General features: G+C 44.1%; 1 protein-coding gene across 2 annotated transcripts; it reads right to left on the bottom strand.

Moving 5' to 3' along the window:
* Positions 1 to 1,696: 1,696 nt before the first annotated feature.
* Positions 1,697 to 15,218, bottom strand: dnai4 (dynein axonemal intermediate chain 4). Of its 2 annotated transcripts, none has more exons than XM_029707937.1 (17): positions 14,885 to 15,218; positions 14,409 to 14,577; positions 10,593 to 10,774; positions 10,292 to 10,404; positions 9,921 to 10,077; positions 9,611 to 9,750; positions 9,151 to 9,327; positions 8,815 to 9,000; positions 8,208 to 8,377; positions 8,026 to 8,112; positions 7,626 to 7,777; positions 6,207 to 6,364; positions 4,068 to 4,192; positions 3,887 to 3,985; positions 3,278 to 3,504; positions 2,944 to 3,049; positions 1,697 to 1,938 (listed from the first exon to the last, which is right to left on the bottom strand). In XM_029707937.1, exons 1-17 carry the CDS (start codon positions 14,932 to 14,934, stop codon positions 1,888 to 1,890), a joined length of 2,349 nt encoding a protein of 782 aa, XP_029563797.1. In that variant the 5' UTR covers positions 14,935 to 15,218; the 3' UTR covers positions 1,697 to 1,887. The 2 variants fall into 2 exon arrangements, with proteins under 2 accessions (XP_029563797.1, XP_029563796.1); XM_029707936.1 differs by having other exon boundaries at positions 2,896 to 3,049; positions 14,885 to 15,210.
* Positions 15,219 to 15,258: the final 40 nt, after the last annotated feature.

Raw genomic sequence — 15,258 nt, 5'->3', positions numbered from 1 at the left:
ACTCATTATATTGTTTTGATGAAAGGATATGGCTACACACTTTCACAAGATCTAATTAGGCAAATTCTAGTTCATCTCACTCTCCTCTCAGAAGGATCCACCAATTACTCAATCAGGCTAATCAATGAGGTGCTTTGTTAATTGATTACATCCTGACCTACCGGGCAAACCCCTAGAGACCCGGTGGTTCTTCAGGACAAGGTTTTGAGACCACCTGCCTGAGTCAGTTTTGCCAGGTCTCCCTTGGGAAACAGGTCTTCTCACCTCAATGGGACTTCCTGTGTAATTTAAATGAAGATGAAATAGAATAAAAGTTCCAGTATTCTGATTTGATGAAGACCCCTAAATGGGAAGCAATGGTAGAGATCTAGAGAACAGATAGACTCAGAGAGTGTCACGTCCTGACCAGTAATAGGGGTTATTTGTTATTATAGTTTGGTCAGGACGTGGCAGGGGGTGTTTGTTTTATGTGGTTTAGGCTATGTATTTAGGTAGAGGGGTGTTTGTTTTATGTGGTTCAGGGTGTGTTTTGTGTATGTGTTTAGATAGAGGGGTATTTGATTTATTAGTCCGGGGTTTGTTAGTCATAGTTCTATGTTAGTATATTTCTATGTTCTATCTAGTCTTTTGTATTTCTATGATTAGTTAATTGGGGTTGGACCTTCAATTGGAGGCAGCTGGTTATTGTTGCCTCTGATTGAGGGTCCTATAATTAGGAGTTTGTTTTCATGGGTTTTTTTTGTGGGAGATTGTTCTTGTTTAGCTGTTTGCCTGACAAGACTGTCAAGTTCGTTTTGTTTTGTGTACATTTGTGTTTTCCTTTTTCATCTAAATAAAAAGATGAGTGTACATTTTCCCGCTGCGTCTTGGTCTCTACCCTACGACACCTTGACAGAGAGATAGCAGTCATAATGGCATATGATCTGTTTACTAGTGTCATGTGACTCCTGTCAGATGTGCACTTTACCAGGTTTTTATGTTTTTCTGCTCATTTGCTCCTGAAGCAGTAGACTCCAGTCCGTTTTAGCCTTTTTACCCACATAACAATGACGGTTAACAACACCTACTTTCAAATGTCAGGGAAAGCCCTTGACTACATAATGACAGCCATTAGCGGAGGTATGGGAGGCTGAGTGGGGTGTGCGTGTGTCTGGATCTCGATGCAACAGAAGCTCTTTAGACAGGCTACACTCTTAATACACATGAACACACTCATATACACACACACAGCACTGCAGAGTAACAGCATGCTCAAAAACACAGTGCTCTCCATACAGTACACACACAATGACTATCATACAAAACAGGGACGTTGCTGTGGCGATGAGGGCCTGACAGCCAAAGATGCCGGTTTGGGAAGATGAAAAAGAGATGCATGGCATTTCAGCTTTCTGAAAAAAGTATCCTTGGGATGCGTTTCGTGTGTGTCACTCAGAGATCCTCCATTGCTCTTCATCAAAACAAGCTCAAAGACAGCATTCTTTATGACTGGGTCAACAAGATTAGCAGCTACATAGAATCAGGCAGAACCTCCCTTGAAATGGATATAATCAATTCCAGATATTTCAGCTATTATTCAAGACTGGAACTGGGGAAACTGGGCATTGGGCCAGATGAACATAAAAACAAGACAAAGAAAAATCGGAGTGATCTAGATATTGATCTAAACTTTGAGAGACAGTGAGTGACAAGCAGAGACGAAACATGTTTTATGGTAACGAAAAATTATCATGTTCTTTTTCTCAATATAAAAAGAGACAAAGATGCAGTCCTTGGGGACCAAACATTATGGCGACAGACAGCCGATGATGACATAGTGGATGAGGCAGGCTTTAGGGGATACATAGTCCCGGTGTGTCCCTCCACCCATGGCTGGGTCTGTCCCGCTCACAGCTGACTGGCCAGGGTGGAGCCGATGATGTCCTCTAACGCGTCCACCTAAGGGGACAGAGATGAGACAAGATATTTTACCCTCTGTCTGTTTGCTCAGGGAGATAAAAACAGTTAACCAGCCACCCACAGACTGAGGAAACGATGCCTTAATCTGGGCTGAAACTGTCTTTAAATGGTCTGTAATAATCAACCTGAATTTACACAGAACAGTTTGTATGTAAGGCAAAGCACTGAGTGACATACCGTATGTCTTACAGAACAGTGCACACCGCAAAAAGATGAGTCACTGTAAGAACAGCGATGAAGCATTCAGATCAGAAGGTGTATGCAACAACAGACCCTTTCTATGCAACGCAGTTGGCTTATATTCAAACCGGAAAGCTACCACTCTAATCCAGGGGTCTCCAAACCTTTCTAGCACGAGAGCTTGTTTTAGAAAAGGAAACCACTCTTTTTTTATTAATCTTTGAAACGGTCACATTATTCTCTTCTACACTGCAACTCATCCTTGGTATGCAAGAGATGTGTTTTCTGTAAATATACCTGGTAAAATTAGGGGGGTTGAAAAGTCGTCATTGGCTTTGATACTTTGATTGGTTAGAGATGACCCAATCATTGATGACTTTGTTTTGTACAACACCCCTAATTTTGATGTCACCATAAAGACTTCAAAGATGGCAGTCTCAGACTGAAGTATGTAGCGAACGATAGAGCAGCGGAAGAATTCAGTTTGAATCGCAGGCAAACAGACAAGGGCAATATTGCTGGAAATTAATTGGCAGATGTGTTACGTTTGGCTTTTTATGCCAATAGTGGCTAACCAGGGGTGGGATAATGTAAGTGTGGCTTTGATTGGATAGTAGCCGTGAGCTTTATGGTTTTGACAGTTTGCAAGGAAGAAACGAAAAAAATGCATGTACTTAATTGCTTGGCGAGCTACTCATAGGTGGGCTGCGCACTACTGGTAGCTTGCGATCGACCTGTTGGAGACCCCTGCCTCACCTGTGTTCCCTCTCCTACGGTGAGGTTCTTGAGCTGGTAGACGCTGACCTGTCCGTCACTGTCCCCCACTAGGATACAGTCTGTCTCAGTAGCAAACAGCAGGGAGGTCAGCTTCACCCCGGGACTGGCCAGGCTCACTATGGTGGGGTCCAGGCTTGGGAGAGGGACAAGGGCATGGTGGAAATGCTGTCTTTTGTTTATTCACAGGCCAAGCTCAGAGTAAAGAGTTGAGCTTTATTATTGTAGCTTCATATTTCTGGAAATGCATTAAGAGAAGAAACTACAATGTATAGAAAGGGAGAGAAAGAGACAGAGTGAAATCAATTTATTAAGAGAGAGAGTAATAGAAAAGGAAAGAGACAGACAAAGAGAGACTACTCACATGCTGGCTCCCAGGTCCCAGATCTCCACGCGTCCCTCGTTAACGGCCCCAAACACGGTGGCCCACTTGGGAGACCACATGACATCATAGACGGCACTCTGGGTCGAGGTGAAGCCCAACACGGGAGTGAACAGGTCCTGCCGCCACAGCTGGATCGTCCAATCAGAGGAGCAGCTCAGGAAGACATCTGAGCAGAACGGAGACCATGTGATCCGGTACAGAGGGCCCTGAGAGCAAGGACAGGTTAGAGCTAGGGTTAGGGTCAGAGTTGAGGCTAGGGTTAGGGTTGAACCTGGATGTGGACATGAAGCTAGGGTTAAGGTTGTTTACGCTAGGGTTAGGGCTCAACCAGATGTGGACATGAAGTTAGGGTTAGGGTTGAACAGGGATTTGGACATGAATCTAGGGTTAGGGTGGTGGTAGAGGCTAGTGTTAGGGTTGAACAGGGATTTGGACATGAATCTAGGGTTAGGGTGGTGGTAGAGGCTAGTGTTAGGGTTGAACAGGGATGCAGACATGAATCTAGGGTTAGGGAAGGAATGAATGAATGGAATTGTATTATTCAGTCCAGCAGAGAGCATCTGTACGGCCTGAAGGATCTGTTCATACTTTGTGTGCTATGTAGGTCTCCAGGAACTGTTCGTTATAGGAACAGGAACACTTGTGGATGTGGCCCTCCTCTGTACCAGCAAGGTAGATGTTGGAGTCCTAAAAACACAGGAATAAGTAACTAAAACAACGCATGTGTAACTATCCTTTATGGAAACTTAAGAACACTCTGGTCGCTCACCGTGGGATGGAAGTCAAAACAGAGCCCCGGTGCCTGCCGTGATATCAGTGCCTCGCTCTTCCTCTCTTTGTCTCCAGCCTGCTTCTTGGCCTTTTCATTCCTCGTCCTCTTCAGCTTCATCAGGTCTGTGTAGGTATGGGTTAGAGCACATACAGTTGAAGTCAGAAGTTTACATACACCTTAGCCAAATACATTTAAACTCAGTTTTTCATAATTCCTGACATTTAATCATAGTAAATTGTCCCTGTCTAAGGTCAGTTAGGATCACCACTTTATTTTAAGAATGTGAAATGTCAGAATAATAGCAGAGAAAATTATTTATTTCAGCTTTTATTTCTTTCATCACATTCCCAGTGGGTCAGAAGTTTACATACACTCAATTAGTATTTGGTAGCATTGCCTTTAAATTGTTTAATTGGGTCAAACGTTTTGGGTAGCCTTCCACAAGCTTCCCACAATAAGTTGGGTGAATTTTGGCCCATTCCTCCTGACAGAGCTGGTGTAACTGAGTCAGGTTTGTTGGATCCTTTTTCAGTTCTGCCCACACATTTTCTATAGGATTGAGGTCAGGGCTTTGTGATGACCACTCCAATACCTTGACTTTGTTGTCCTTAAGCCATTTTGCCACAACTTTGGAAGTATGCTTGGGGTCTTTGTCCATTTGGAAGACCCATTTGAAACCAAGCTTTAACTTCCTGACTGATGTCTTGAGATGTTGCTTCAATATATCCACATAACTTTCCCTCCTCGTCAGGCCATCGATTTTGTGAAGTTCACCAGTCCCTCCTGCAACAAAGCACCCCCACAACATGATGCTACCACCCCTGTGCTTCACGGTTGGGATGGTGTTCTTTGGCTGGCAAGCCTCCCCCTTTCCTCCAAACAGGTCATTATGGTCATTATGGCCAAACAGTTCTATTTTTGTTTCATCAGACCAGAGGACATTTCTCCAAAAAGTACAATCTTTGTCCCCATGTGCAGTTGCAAACCGTAGTCTGGCTTTTTTATGGCGGTTTTGGAGCAGTGGCTTCTTCCTTACTGAGCAGCCTTTCAGGTTATGTCAATATAGGACTCGTTTTACTGTGGATATAGATGCTTTTGTACCTGTTTCCTCCAGCATCTTCACAAGGTCCTTTGCTGTTGTTCTGGGATTGATTTGCACTTTTCGCACCAAAGTACGTTCATCTCTAGGAGACAGAACACATCTCCTTCCTGAGCGGTATGACGGCTGCGTGGTCCCATGGTGTTTATACTTGTGTACTATTGTTTGTACAGATGAACGTGGTACCTTCAGGCGTTTGGAAATTAATCCCAAGCATGAACCAGACTACAATTTTTTGGCTGATTTCTTTTGATTTTCCCATGATGTCAAGCAAAGAGGCACTGGGTTTGAAGGTAGGCCTTGAAATACTTTCACATGTACATCTCCAATTGTCTCAAATGATGTCAGATAGCCTATCAGAAGCTTCTAAAGCCATGACATAATTTTCTGTTGTCATTTCCAAGCTGTTTAAAGGCACAGTCAACTTAGTGTATGTAAACTTCTGACCCACTGGAATTGTGATGCAGTGAATTATAAGTGAAATAATATGTCTGTAAACAATTGTTGGAAAAATGACTTGCGTCATGCACAAAGTAGATGTCCTAACCGACTTGCCAAAACTATAGTTTGTTAACAAGAAATTTGTGGAGTGGTTGAAAAACTAGTTTTAATGACACCAACCTAAGTGTATGTAAAAATCCGACTTCAACTGTAACTGTTACGCTTATGACTGGAAGGTTATGGGGGGAAATGTCTGCAAGAGTTGTCTGATGACTGGAAGGTTATGGGGGATATGTCTGCAAGTGTTGTCTGATGACTGGAAGGTTATGGGGGGAAATGTCTGCAAGAGTTGCCTGCTGACTGGAAGGTTATGGGGGATATGTCTGCAAGTGTTGTCTGATGACTGGAAGGTTATGGAGGGAAATGTCTGCAAGAGTTGTCTGCTGCCTGGAAGGTTATGGGGGAAATGTCTGCAAGATTTGTCTGAAAAAGTGTCTACAAAAATATGAAGGATGGGTGGATATTTGGGATACTTGGAGGGGGAATACTAATAGAAAGGTTTCCCAAGACTTTCAGAGATTGAGGTAAAACTGGACCTATGCAGTCGAGGCCTTTCCGCAGGAACCACTTGCTGATCCTGCCGTCTGCAGACACAGAGATGAGTGTCTCTCCCTTGTCCTCCCCTGAGGCACCCCTCTCATGGTCGATCCACCTTACCTGCCACACAGGGCTTGTGTGCTTGTGGGCACAGTCACTACACAGACACACACACACACACACACACACACACACACACACACACACACACAGATAAGTGTGCTTCAACTAACACACACGTTGAGGTTCTCCTAGTTTTCCTAGACGCAGTCACTACACAGCTTTCCTGTAGCTCTCACAGATGTAATTTCTACCAGCTTTGTTACATGTCTGATTGAGATCAGTAGATATTCCAGTGTCCAACGGAGATTACAAATAGTAGACAGTCTGTGACATCACAGCCCAGCTAGTCAGTCATAACAACAACAGACAGATGTTGAGTAACGGGGAGATATGCACAGGAGATACTGTAAAAACAGTAGATATTTGGTGGAAATGCGTCACTCTATTGAATTCACACAAATATATTTCGCTAGTATCTGAGGAACGATGGAACAGCTTGTTAAAAGGCTTGTTATGTGTTTTTGTTGGCTGGCTGGCCTTCCGTTGTTTCCTCTGCATCACGGTAACCATCTCCCTTTCAGTGTAGGTTTCCTGTTGTTTTATTCTTTAAACATAGTCCTTGACATGACCGACTGTGCAATACGTGCATTTCCAAATGAACATGAACAAGTCTCATTTTGAAATGAGAAATAAAATGTTTTTAAATAAGACTTATCCTTGTCTTCATCATTAATGTTTCCAATATTGTTCATCACCTCAATCTTTTGTGATTATCAAAAAAGTTTATACATTACAATTGCTATTATTTTAAATTATAAACGGAACATAGACCTACTCCACTGACTAATTATAAAGGTAAAGCCTATGGGTAAAGCAGAAATGTTTGTGACTGTGGGCTATGCTTTGTAAACCATAGAGTGGTCCCCAATTACATACAGCCATGGGTCGATTTTTCCTTGAGAAGATGGTCGGGGAGTCAGAACATAGTTATAAATAATTTGTACACTGCAAATTGACCGCAAGAATGCCAAACAGATATGGTATTTGACAAAATCATGATAACATTGGGATACGATCACATATCCCTCTGTATTTATGCGTAAGAATACCTGTGAGCAGATTTCCTAAATTAAAATCATGTGCAAGCTAATTTCCTGGTAATATTACAGTATTCTAGCTTCAAGAACAAAAATTATAACATTTATTTTATTAATTTTCTTTTGCTCAGAAAACTTGGTGGGGAACCCTGTCATATAGCCTGTTTGTCTGCCAGTATACAGTGCCACCTGGTGTCTATGAGAAATATGACACATGTCGATTTGGTTGTCTCTCTCTCTGAGGAAACACAGACCCACCTGCTGTCGATGACGGGTGTCTTCTCTCTGCTCTTGACGTTGTAGGTGGCTATGCTGCCATCATGCATCCCCACTGCTAGCTGGCTGGCATTGCTTGCCGAAAAGTCCAAAGTAGTCACTCCACTCTCACAGGTAAAGACCCTCTCAGGCCACTGTAGATACAAGATACAAAACCCATTAGCTTAGTCACTAGAGAACTATTCTCTAACCTGGCACTGGTACAGTAGCCTGGTTTCAGATCTGTTTGTGCTGCCTTGCCAAATGTTTGGCATGATAAAGTCCATAGGAGTATACAGCACACATAGATCTGGGACCAGGCTACATGTACAGCACAATTTGAGAAACGAATGGTATGAACTGAAATACAGAAGAAAACAGAAATGTGAGAAGTGTCAGTTACCGTGGGGTTCTTCAGAGACCAGCAGCAGATCAGGCCTGATTTCTGGTCTTTGAAGTCAAACTGTCCATACCCCACTGCAAGAAGGTCCTGGAGAAGGAAATAACATGGAGAGAGTTTATTTGTTAAAAAAATATTACACACACAAAAGACAAATAAATAAGTGAATAAAGATAGAATCATACGGGGTTCCTCTTGTTCCAGGCCATACTGCTGACGTTGTGTCCTGAAGTCAGCTCACAGCTGAAGGACCAGAGGCGCTCCAGTGCCGGGGTAAGAGTGCTCTCCTCATCCAGGGAACTCTCCTCTCTCCTGCTCACCACCGTGGGCACAACCTTGGGCACACTGTCAGGATCTGGACATCCAACAAACATGGATGTTAATAAGAAATAAGGCATTCAATATGTAACATTACTAAATATCAATTCAAGTTGATAAAAATCTGATCCGAACCTGATGAAGACCTAAGGGTTAAAACGTTGCGGCTAATAAACCACATGGGGACATAGATTACAGTGTACCGTTTGCCTGCAAACGTCACCAAAAAAAACCACTACCCACTGGGCAAAAACTGGTTGAATCAACGTTGTTTCCACATAATTAAAAAAATATATGTTATGTGATGATGTTGAATCAAAGTGGAAAACTGCTTGGATTTGCATAAAGTCCTCAACTTAACCTAAATCCAAATGTCATGGTGTTGATTTCACGTTGAATTCACGTTAGTTGACAACTCAAAAATAGACGTCTGTGCCCAGTGGGTAGAGACGCATGTATCAGTAATAACCATACCTTCCAATGTGGGGAGCTGTCTGTATGCAGCCAGCTTCGGCTGGTAGATGTTCTCCAGAATGATCCTTTCCATCACGAACAGATCCTGCTGGAACTTCTCTGACTGCAGAATCAGTTCCGGGTCCGGTTCATCTTCAGATGGGACCACGAAAGGCTCTATCTCGATCCGCGAGCTAGAGGCACTCGCTGGAATAGAAAGACGCCTGTTAATATCACACATCATCATGAAATAAACTGTAAATAAATAAGAAATTCTAAAACTGCTGCAGGATCATAATCATAAAGATCCCTTTGTCCTCTAATATGGTTATATTCTATTAATGACAGTTACTGTACCTATGCTAGTGGTGCTGATGACAGACATGGTTCTCTCGGGAGCTCTGGTGGGGTCCAGTCTGTGGTTGGAGACAATCTCAGGGACGCTGGCCTTGTCTGTGTCTGGGGACAAGGCAGCCTCCCCCAGCCCTGCGCTGTGGAATGAGTCATACATATCCCAGGTGGTGGCTGTGGTGGCTACAAAGAGGGCAAAGGAGACAATTGCTATTTGTAACAACAGGCATAGAGGCCAGAGGCACACTGGGCACACACTGGTTGAATCAATGTTGTTGCCACGTCATTTCATTGAAATTACATTGAACCAACGTGGAATAGAAGTTGAATTGACATCAGTGCACAGCGGGGTGTGCTTAACAAGCGAAAGGCTGACTGAGGAGGCTGTGCTTGGGTGAGAGGTGAGATAAGAACAACAGACAAGAGTGCTCTCATATCTCATAGCAAGGCTGAAGTGCATCCTAACCTGCATCCACCATGGTGATGGCCTCACTCTGGACCTCCTTGGTCTTGGGTGCTCCGTTGAACGTCTGCATGGAACGCTCCACGTACTTATCATTCCCCATTCTGTTCTTACACAGCTCCATGTACAGATTGTTTCTCTCTCTTCCGACAGAGGGTGATTGACAGAACACAACTTGCATAAAAATGTATATAAACTACATAGCAAGCAAGGAACTGCATTATGAGGTACTGAGGCCTGAGCCTGGAATCTACATCATTTGGATCTACATATGAGCTATTTCATTCTGAATCTGGAAAAGGTGATTGCTTACTTGACAGATTCAGCTTCCTCAGAGTCCACAGACACAGAGACGGCTGGCATGTGCAGTAGCCAGAGGGTCTCTGACTCGATGAGGTACCGATCCACCACGTCATCCAACATCTCCTCCTTTATCAACTCTTTCACCTCTTCCCTCCTCACCTGGACATCTGACAGGACAGAAATATACATCAACAACATAAATAAAAGCATCCAGGTTATAAAAATTGTACATTTTGGGGTAACTTTGCATCCCTGGATTTTTCAGATTACATATACTTGCAATCAAGTTGCAATTAAACTGCTGTCTGATTACACAATGAATGTTTTGCATACTCCTGTAACATCATCAGTAAATGAAAGGAGAGTGAAATGATTGTCAACCTGAGAGACTGATGGAGATGTCCCTTTTGGAGGATGGGTCCTCAATCTCTTCATTCATCGACTCCATCGTGGACTGGCTCCCTCTGGACACTGTGCTGCTTCCAAACACTGACCTGACATACGACAGGCAGCATTACTCTGTCATAATCACCAGTCATATTACTTAAAAAATTTTACAAGAGAACTAAAGTGTGAGATTAAGGTACTCAAAGCAGTACATAGTCCAATGACCATAAAGTTATGCACATTGTCTTCTAAATAATGTTCATTTTAAAAAGTGAATATTCTGAGAGTGTGTTACCTGGTAAAGGGCCCAGCGAAGCTAGCGTTGGTTGTTGTTTGGTATGCCGTAGAGTAGAAGTCTGACATGGTGCCACCAGAGGTGTCACTGGCAAAGATCTTACTGTGTTTAGACATCACTGCTGCAGGGTCTGGCTGGTAGAGAGGCTGTGGGGTGACGTCCTTGCCACTTTCATCAAAGACCTGTGAGAGGGATGTAACTTTTTAACGGATGCACAGTAATTGTTATTGCAATGTCAAATCAAATCAAAATGTATTGGTCACGTACACAGATTTGTAGGTGCAGTGAAACGCTTGTGTTTATACTAGCTCCAACAGTGCAGTAATACATAGCAATAAAAAAAAATGTATACACACATAATCCAGAAGAAAGTGGGTGAAACAGTATGTAAACATAAAGTGACCAGTGTTCAATGACTCTATGTACATAGGGCAGCAGTCTCTAAGGTGCAGGTAGAGAACCGGGTGGTAGCTGGCTAGAACAGTGTCTAAGGTTCAGGGCAGGGTATTGGGTGGAGGCCGGCTAGAGATAACTGCAAACCAGTATGGCCTGAAGATAGAAGCTGTTTAGCAGTCTCTCAGTCCCAGCTATGATTTGAGAACAAGGATACCTAAATTCTATCAGCATATTGATTGCACGACACGCAGGGCTAATACTCCCGACGACTGCTACTCTAACTTCCGCGATGCATACAAAGCCCTCCCCCGCCCTCCCTTCAGCAATTCCGACCACGACGCCATCTTGCTCGTACCGTCTTATAGGCAGAAACTCAAACAGGATGTACCTGTGATGAGAACAATTCATAGCTGGTCTGACCAATCGGAAGCCACGCTTCAAGATTGTTTTGATCACGCGGACTGGAACATGTTCCGGTCAGCCTCAGAGAACAACATTGACCTATACGCTGACTCGGTGTGTGCGTTTATAAAGAAGTGCATTGGAGATGATGTACCCACTGTGACTATTAAAACCTACCCTAACCAGAAACCGTGGACGGATGGCGGCATTCGCACAAAACTGAAAGCGTGATCCACCGTATTTAATCATGGAAAGAGGTCTGGGAGTATGTCTGAATATAAACAGCGTAGTTATTCCCTCCGCAAGGCAATCAAACAAGCGAAATGCCAGTGCAGGGACAAGGTGGAGTCGCAATTCAATGGCTCAGACACAAGACGTATGTGGCAGGGTCGACAGGAAATCACGGACTACAAAAACAAAAACAGCCATGTCACGGACACCGACGTCACGCTTCCAGACAAACTAAACACCTTCTTTGCCTGCTTTGAGGATAATACAGTGCCACCGTCGCGGCTCGCTAACAAAGACTGCACCCCCCCCCCCCTCACTTCTGTTATCATGAAGTGCTTTGAGAGACTAGTCAAGGATCATATCACCTCCACCTTACCAGCCACCTTAGACCCACTTCAGTTTGCATACCGCTCCAACAGGTCCACAGATGACGCAATCGCCATCACACTGCACACTGCCTTATCCCATCTGGACAAAAAATAATACCTATGTAAGAATGCTGTTCATTGACTACAGCTCAGCATTCAACACCATAGTACCCTCCAAGCTCATCATCAAGCTGGAGGCCCTGGGTCTCAACCCCACCCTGTGCAACTGTGTCCTGGACTTTCTGATGGGCCGCCCCCAGGTGGTGAAGGTAGGAATCAAGATCTCCACTTCGCTGACCCTCAACATTGGGGCCCCACAAGGGTGTGTGCTCAGCCCTCTCCTGTACTCCCTGTTCACCCACAACTGCGTGGCCATGCACGCCTCCAACTCAATCATCAAGTTTGCAGACGACACAACAGTAGTGGGCTTGATCACCAACAACGACGAGACAGCCTACAGGGAGGAGGTGAGGGTACTCGGAGTGTGGCGTCAGGAAAACAACCTCTCACTCAACGTCAACAAAACAAAGGAGATGATCGTGGACTTCAGGAAACAGCAGAGGGAGCACCCCCCTATCCACATCGAAGGGCCAGCAGTGGAGAAATTGTAACGTTTTATGTTCCTGGGCGTTCACATCACAGACAAACTGAAATGGTCCACCCACACAGACAGTGTGGTGAAGAAGGGGCAACAGCAACTCTTCAACCTCAGGAGGCTGAAGAAATTTGGTTGTCACCTAAAACCCTGACAAACTTTTACAGATATTTGCACAATCGAGAGCATACTGTCAGTCTGTATCACAGCCTGGTACGGCAACTGCACTGCCCTCAACCACAAGGCTCCCCAGAGGGTGGTGCGGTCTGCACAACACATCACCGGGGGCAAACTACCTGCCCTCCATGACACCTACAGCACCTGATGTCACAGGAAGGCCAAAAAGATAATCAAGGACAACATCCACCCGAGCCATTGCCTGTTCACACCGCTATCATCCAGAAGGCGAGGTCAATACAGGTGCATCAAAGCTGGGACCGAGAGATTGAAAAACAGCTTCTATGTCAAGGCCATCAGACTGTTAAACAGCAATCACTAACTCAGAGAGGCTGCTGCCTACATTGAGACCCAATCACTGGACACTTTAATAAATTATTCACTAGTCACTTTAAACAATGCCACTATAAATAATGCCACTTTAATAATGTTTACATATCTTACATTACTCATATAACATGTATATACTGTATTTTATACCATCAATTGCACCTTGCCTATGCCGCTCGGCCATCGCTCATCCATATACTTATATGTACATATTCTCATTCACCCCTTTAGATTTGTGCGTATTAGGTAGTTGTTGGGGAATTGTTAGATTACTTGTTATTACTTGATTACTAGATATTACTGCACTGTCAGAACTAGAAGCACAAGCATTTCGCTACAGTCGCATTAACATCTGCTAACCATGTGTATGTGACCAATAAAATTGTATTTAATTTGATGATGCACCTATACTGTCTCCGGCTTCTAGATGGTAGTGGGGTGAACAGGCCGTGGCTTGGGAGGCTGAAGTCCTTGATGATCTTCTTGGCCTTCCTGTGACACCGGGTGCTGTAGATGTGGGGCTCCTGAGTGGCACAGCGGTCTAAGGCACTGCATCTCAGTGCTAGAGGCGTCACTACAGACCCACATCGATTCCAGGCTATATCACAAACGGCCGTGATTCGGAGTCCCATTGGGCGGCGCACAATTGGCCCAGCGTCGTCCGGGTTAGGGTTTGTTCTGGGGTAGGCCGTGATTGTAAATAAGAATTTGTTCTTAACTGACTTGCCAAGTTAAATAAAGGTTAAATAAAATGTAAATAAATATCCTGGAGGGCAGGCAGTGTGCCACTGTTGATGCATTTGGCTGACCGCACCAACCTCTGGAGAGCCCTGTGGTTGTGGACGGTGCAATTGCCATACTGGACGGTGCAATTGCCATACCAGGCGGTGATACAGCCTGACCAGATGCTGTCAATGGTGCATCTGTAGAAGTTAGTGAGGGTCTTAGGGGCCAAGCCAAATTTCTTCAGCCTCCTGAGGCACTGTTGCACGTACTTCATCACGCCGTCTGTGTGAAGGGACCATGTCAGGTTGTCAGTGATGTGCACGCCGAGGAACTTCTGACCTCCACGGCGGCCCCACGATCAGCTCCTTAGTTTTATTGACATTGAGGGAGAGGTTATTTTGCTGGCACAACCTCCTCCCTGTAGGCGGTCTCATCATTGTTGGTAATCAGGCCTACCACTGTTGTGTCGTCAGCAAACTTGACAATTGAGTTGGAGCCGTGCACAGCAACGCAGTCATGGGTGAACAGGGAGTACAGGAGGAAGCTGAGCCTGCAATGTATCAAAGAAGACGTGTCAATAAAGGGCTGTACCTGAACTGTGTGTTTTGGTGTTTGAACAGAGCTTTTATCCAAGATTTTACTGTCAGCAGCCAAACTGAAACTTTTCCGGCTCACTGAGGCATTGATACTCCGAGCATATGTTGAGCTGTGGTTGACCCGGAGTACGCCTGATGTTGAGACATTCATTACCCGGGAAGATCTGTAAGACAGTAAAAGCATTTTGTCTACTGGTCAGAACACATCAAGTTAGACCCTATCTACTAGCTTAAATTGTAAAAAATGAATAAATAAATGAGATCACACTGATTTATTACACAGTAACATGTGATTTAATAGGGCAAAGGATATGGTGAAATGACAGGGTGTTAAATGCCTTGGAGAGCATAGCCTAGGAGTAAAAGTGCTGATAACAGTCTACATACAGTAGCTAGCTGGCATCACCTGCCATTGCCATTAGCATGTTAGCTTGACAGGTTAGCTTTTAGGGTAACTAGCTAGCAACTTACGGTGTAACTTTTAGAGTGGGTTTCTTCAGTTTTGCTCTGGTGGTGGACATTTTTGGTGGTCTTATGTTGTCGTTAGTACAAAGGCAATAGTGGTGTTTACTAATCGGTTTATGACTTCGTTACATATTCGAGGCAGCAAGAAAGCTAGCTAACTAACTTCACGCTTCAGTTTCTTGTTTCATATTACTATAGCAACATACTCCTCCCATAAGACGGATAAGATTCTGATTGGTCAGGAAAATTTACAAACGACCCGTTAAGTATAGATCCACTTTTTTGGGACTCTGTTGTCTGCTTTTCTTGACGGTGCTTGTCCATAACAGAAATGCATCCGTTTTGAAAATATCATGTTGGATTTTTTTTTAAATGAAGAC

The sequence above is a fragment of the Salmo trutta genome, chromosome 22 (assembly GCF_901001165.1).
Source record: "Salmo trutta chromosome 22, fSalTru1.1, whole genome shotgun sequence".
Lineage (NCBI taxonomy): Eukaryota > Metazoa > Chordata > Actinopteri > Salmoniformes > Salmonidae > Salmo > Salmo trutta.
Note: the sequence above shows the minus strand (reverse complement) of the source record. Positions and strands in the feature narration are given on the sequence as shown.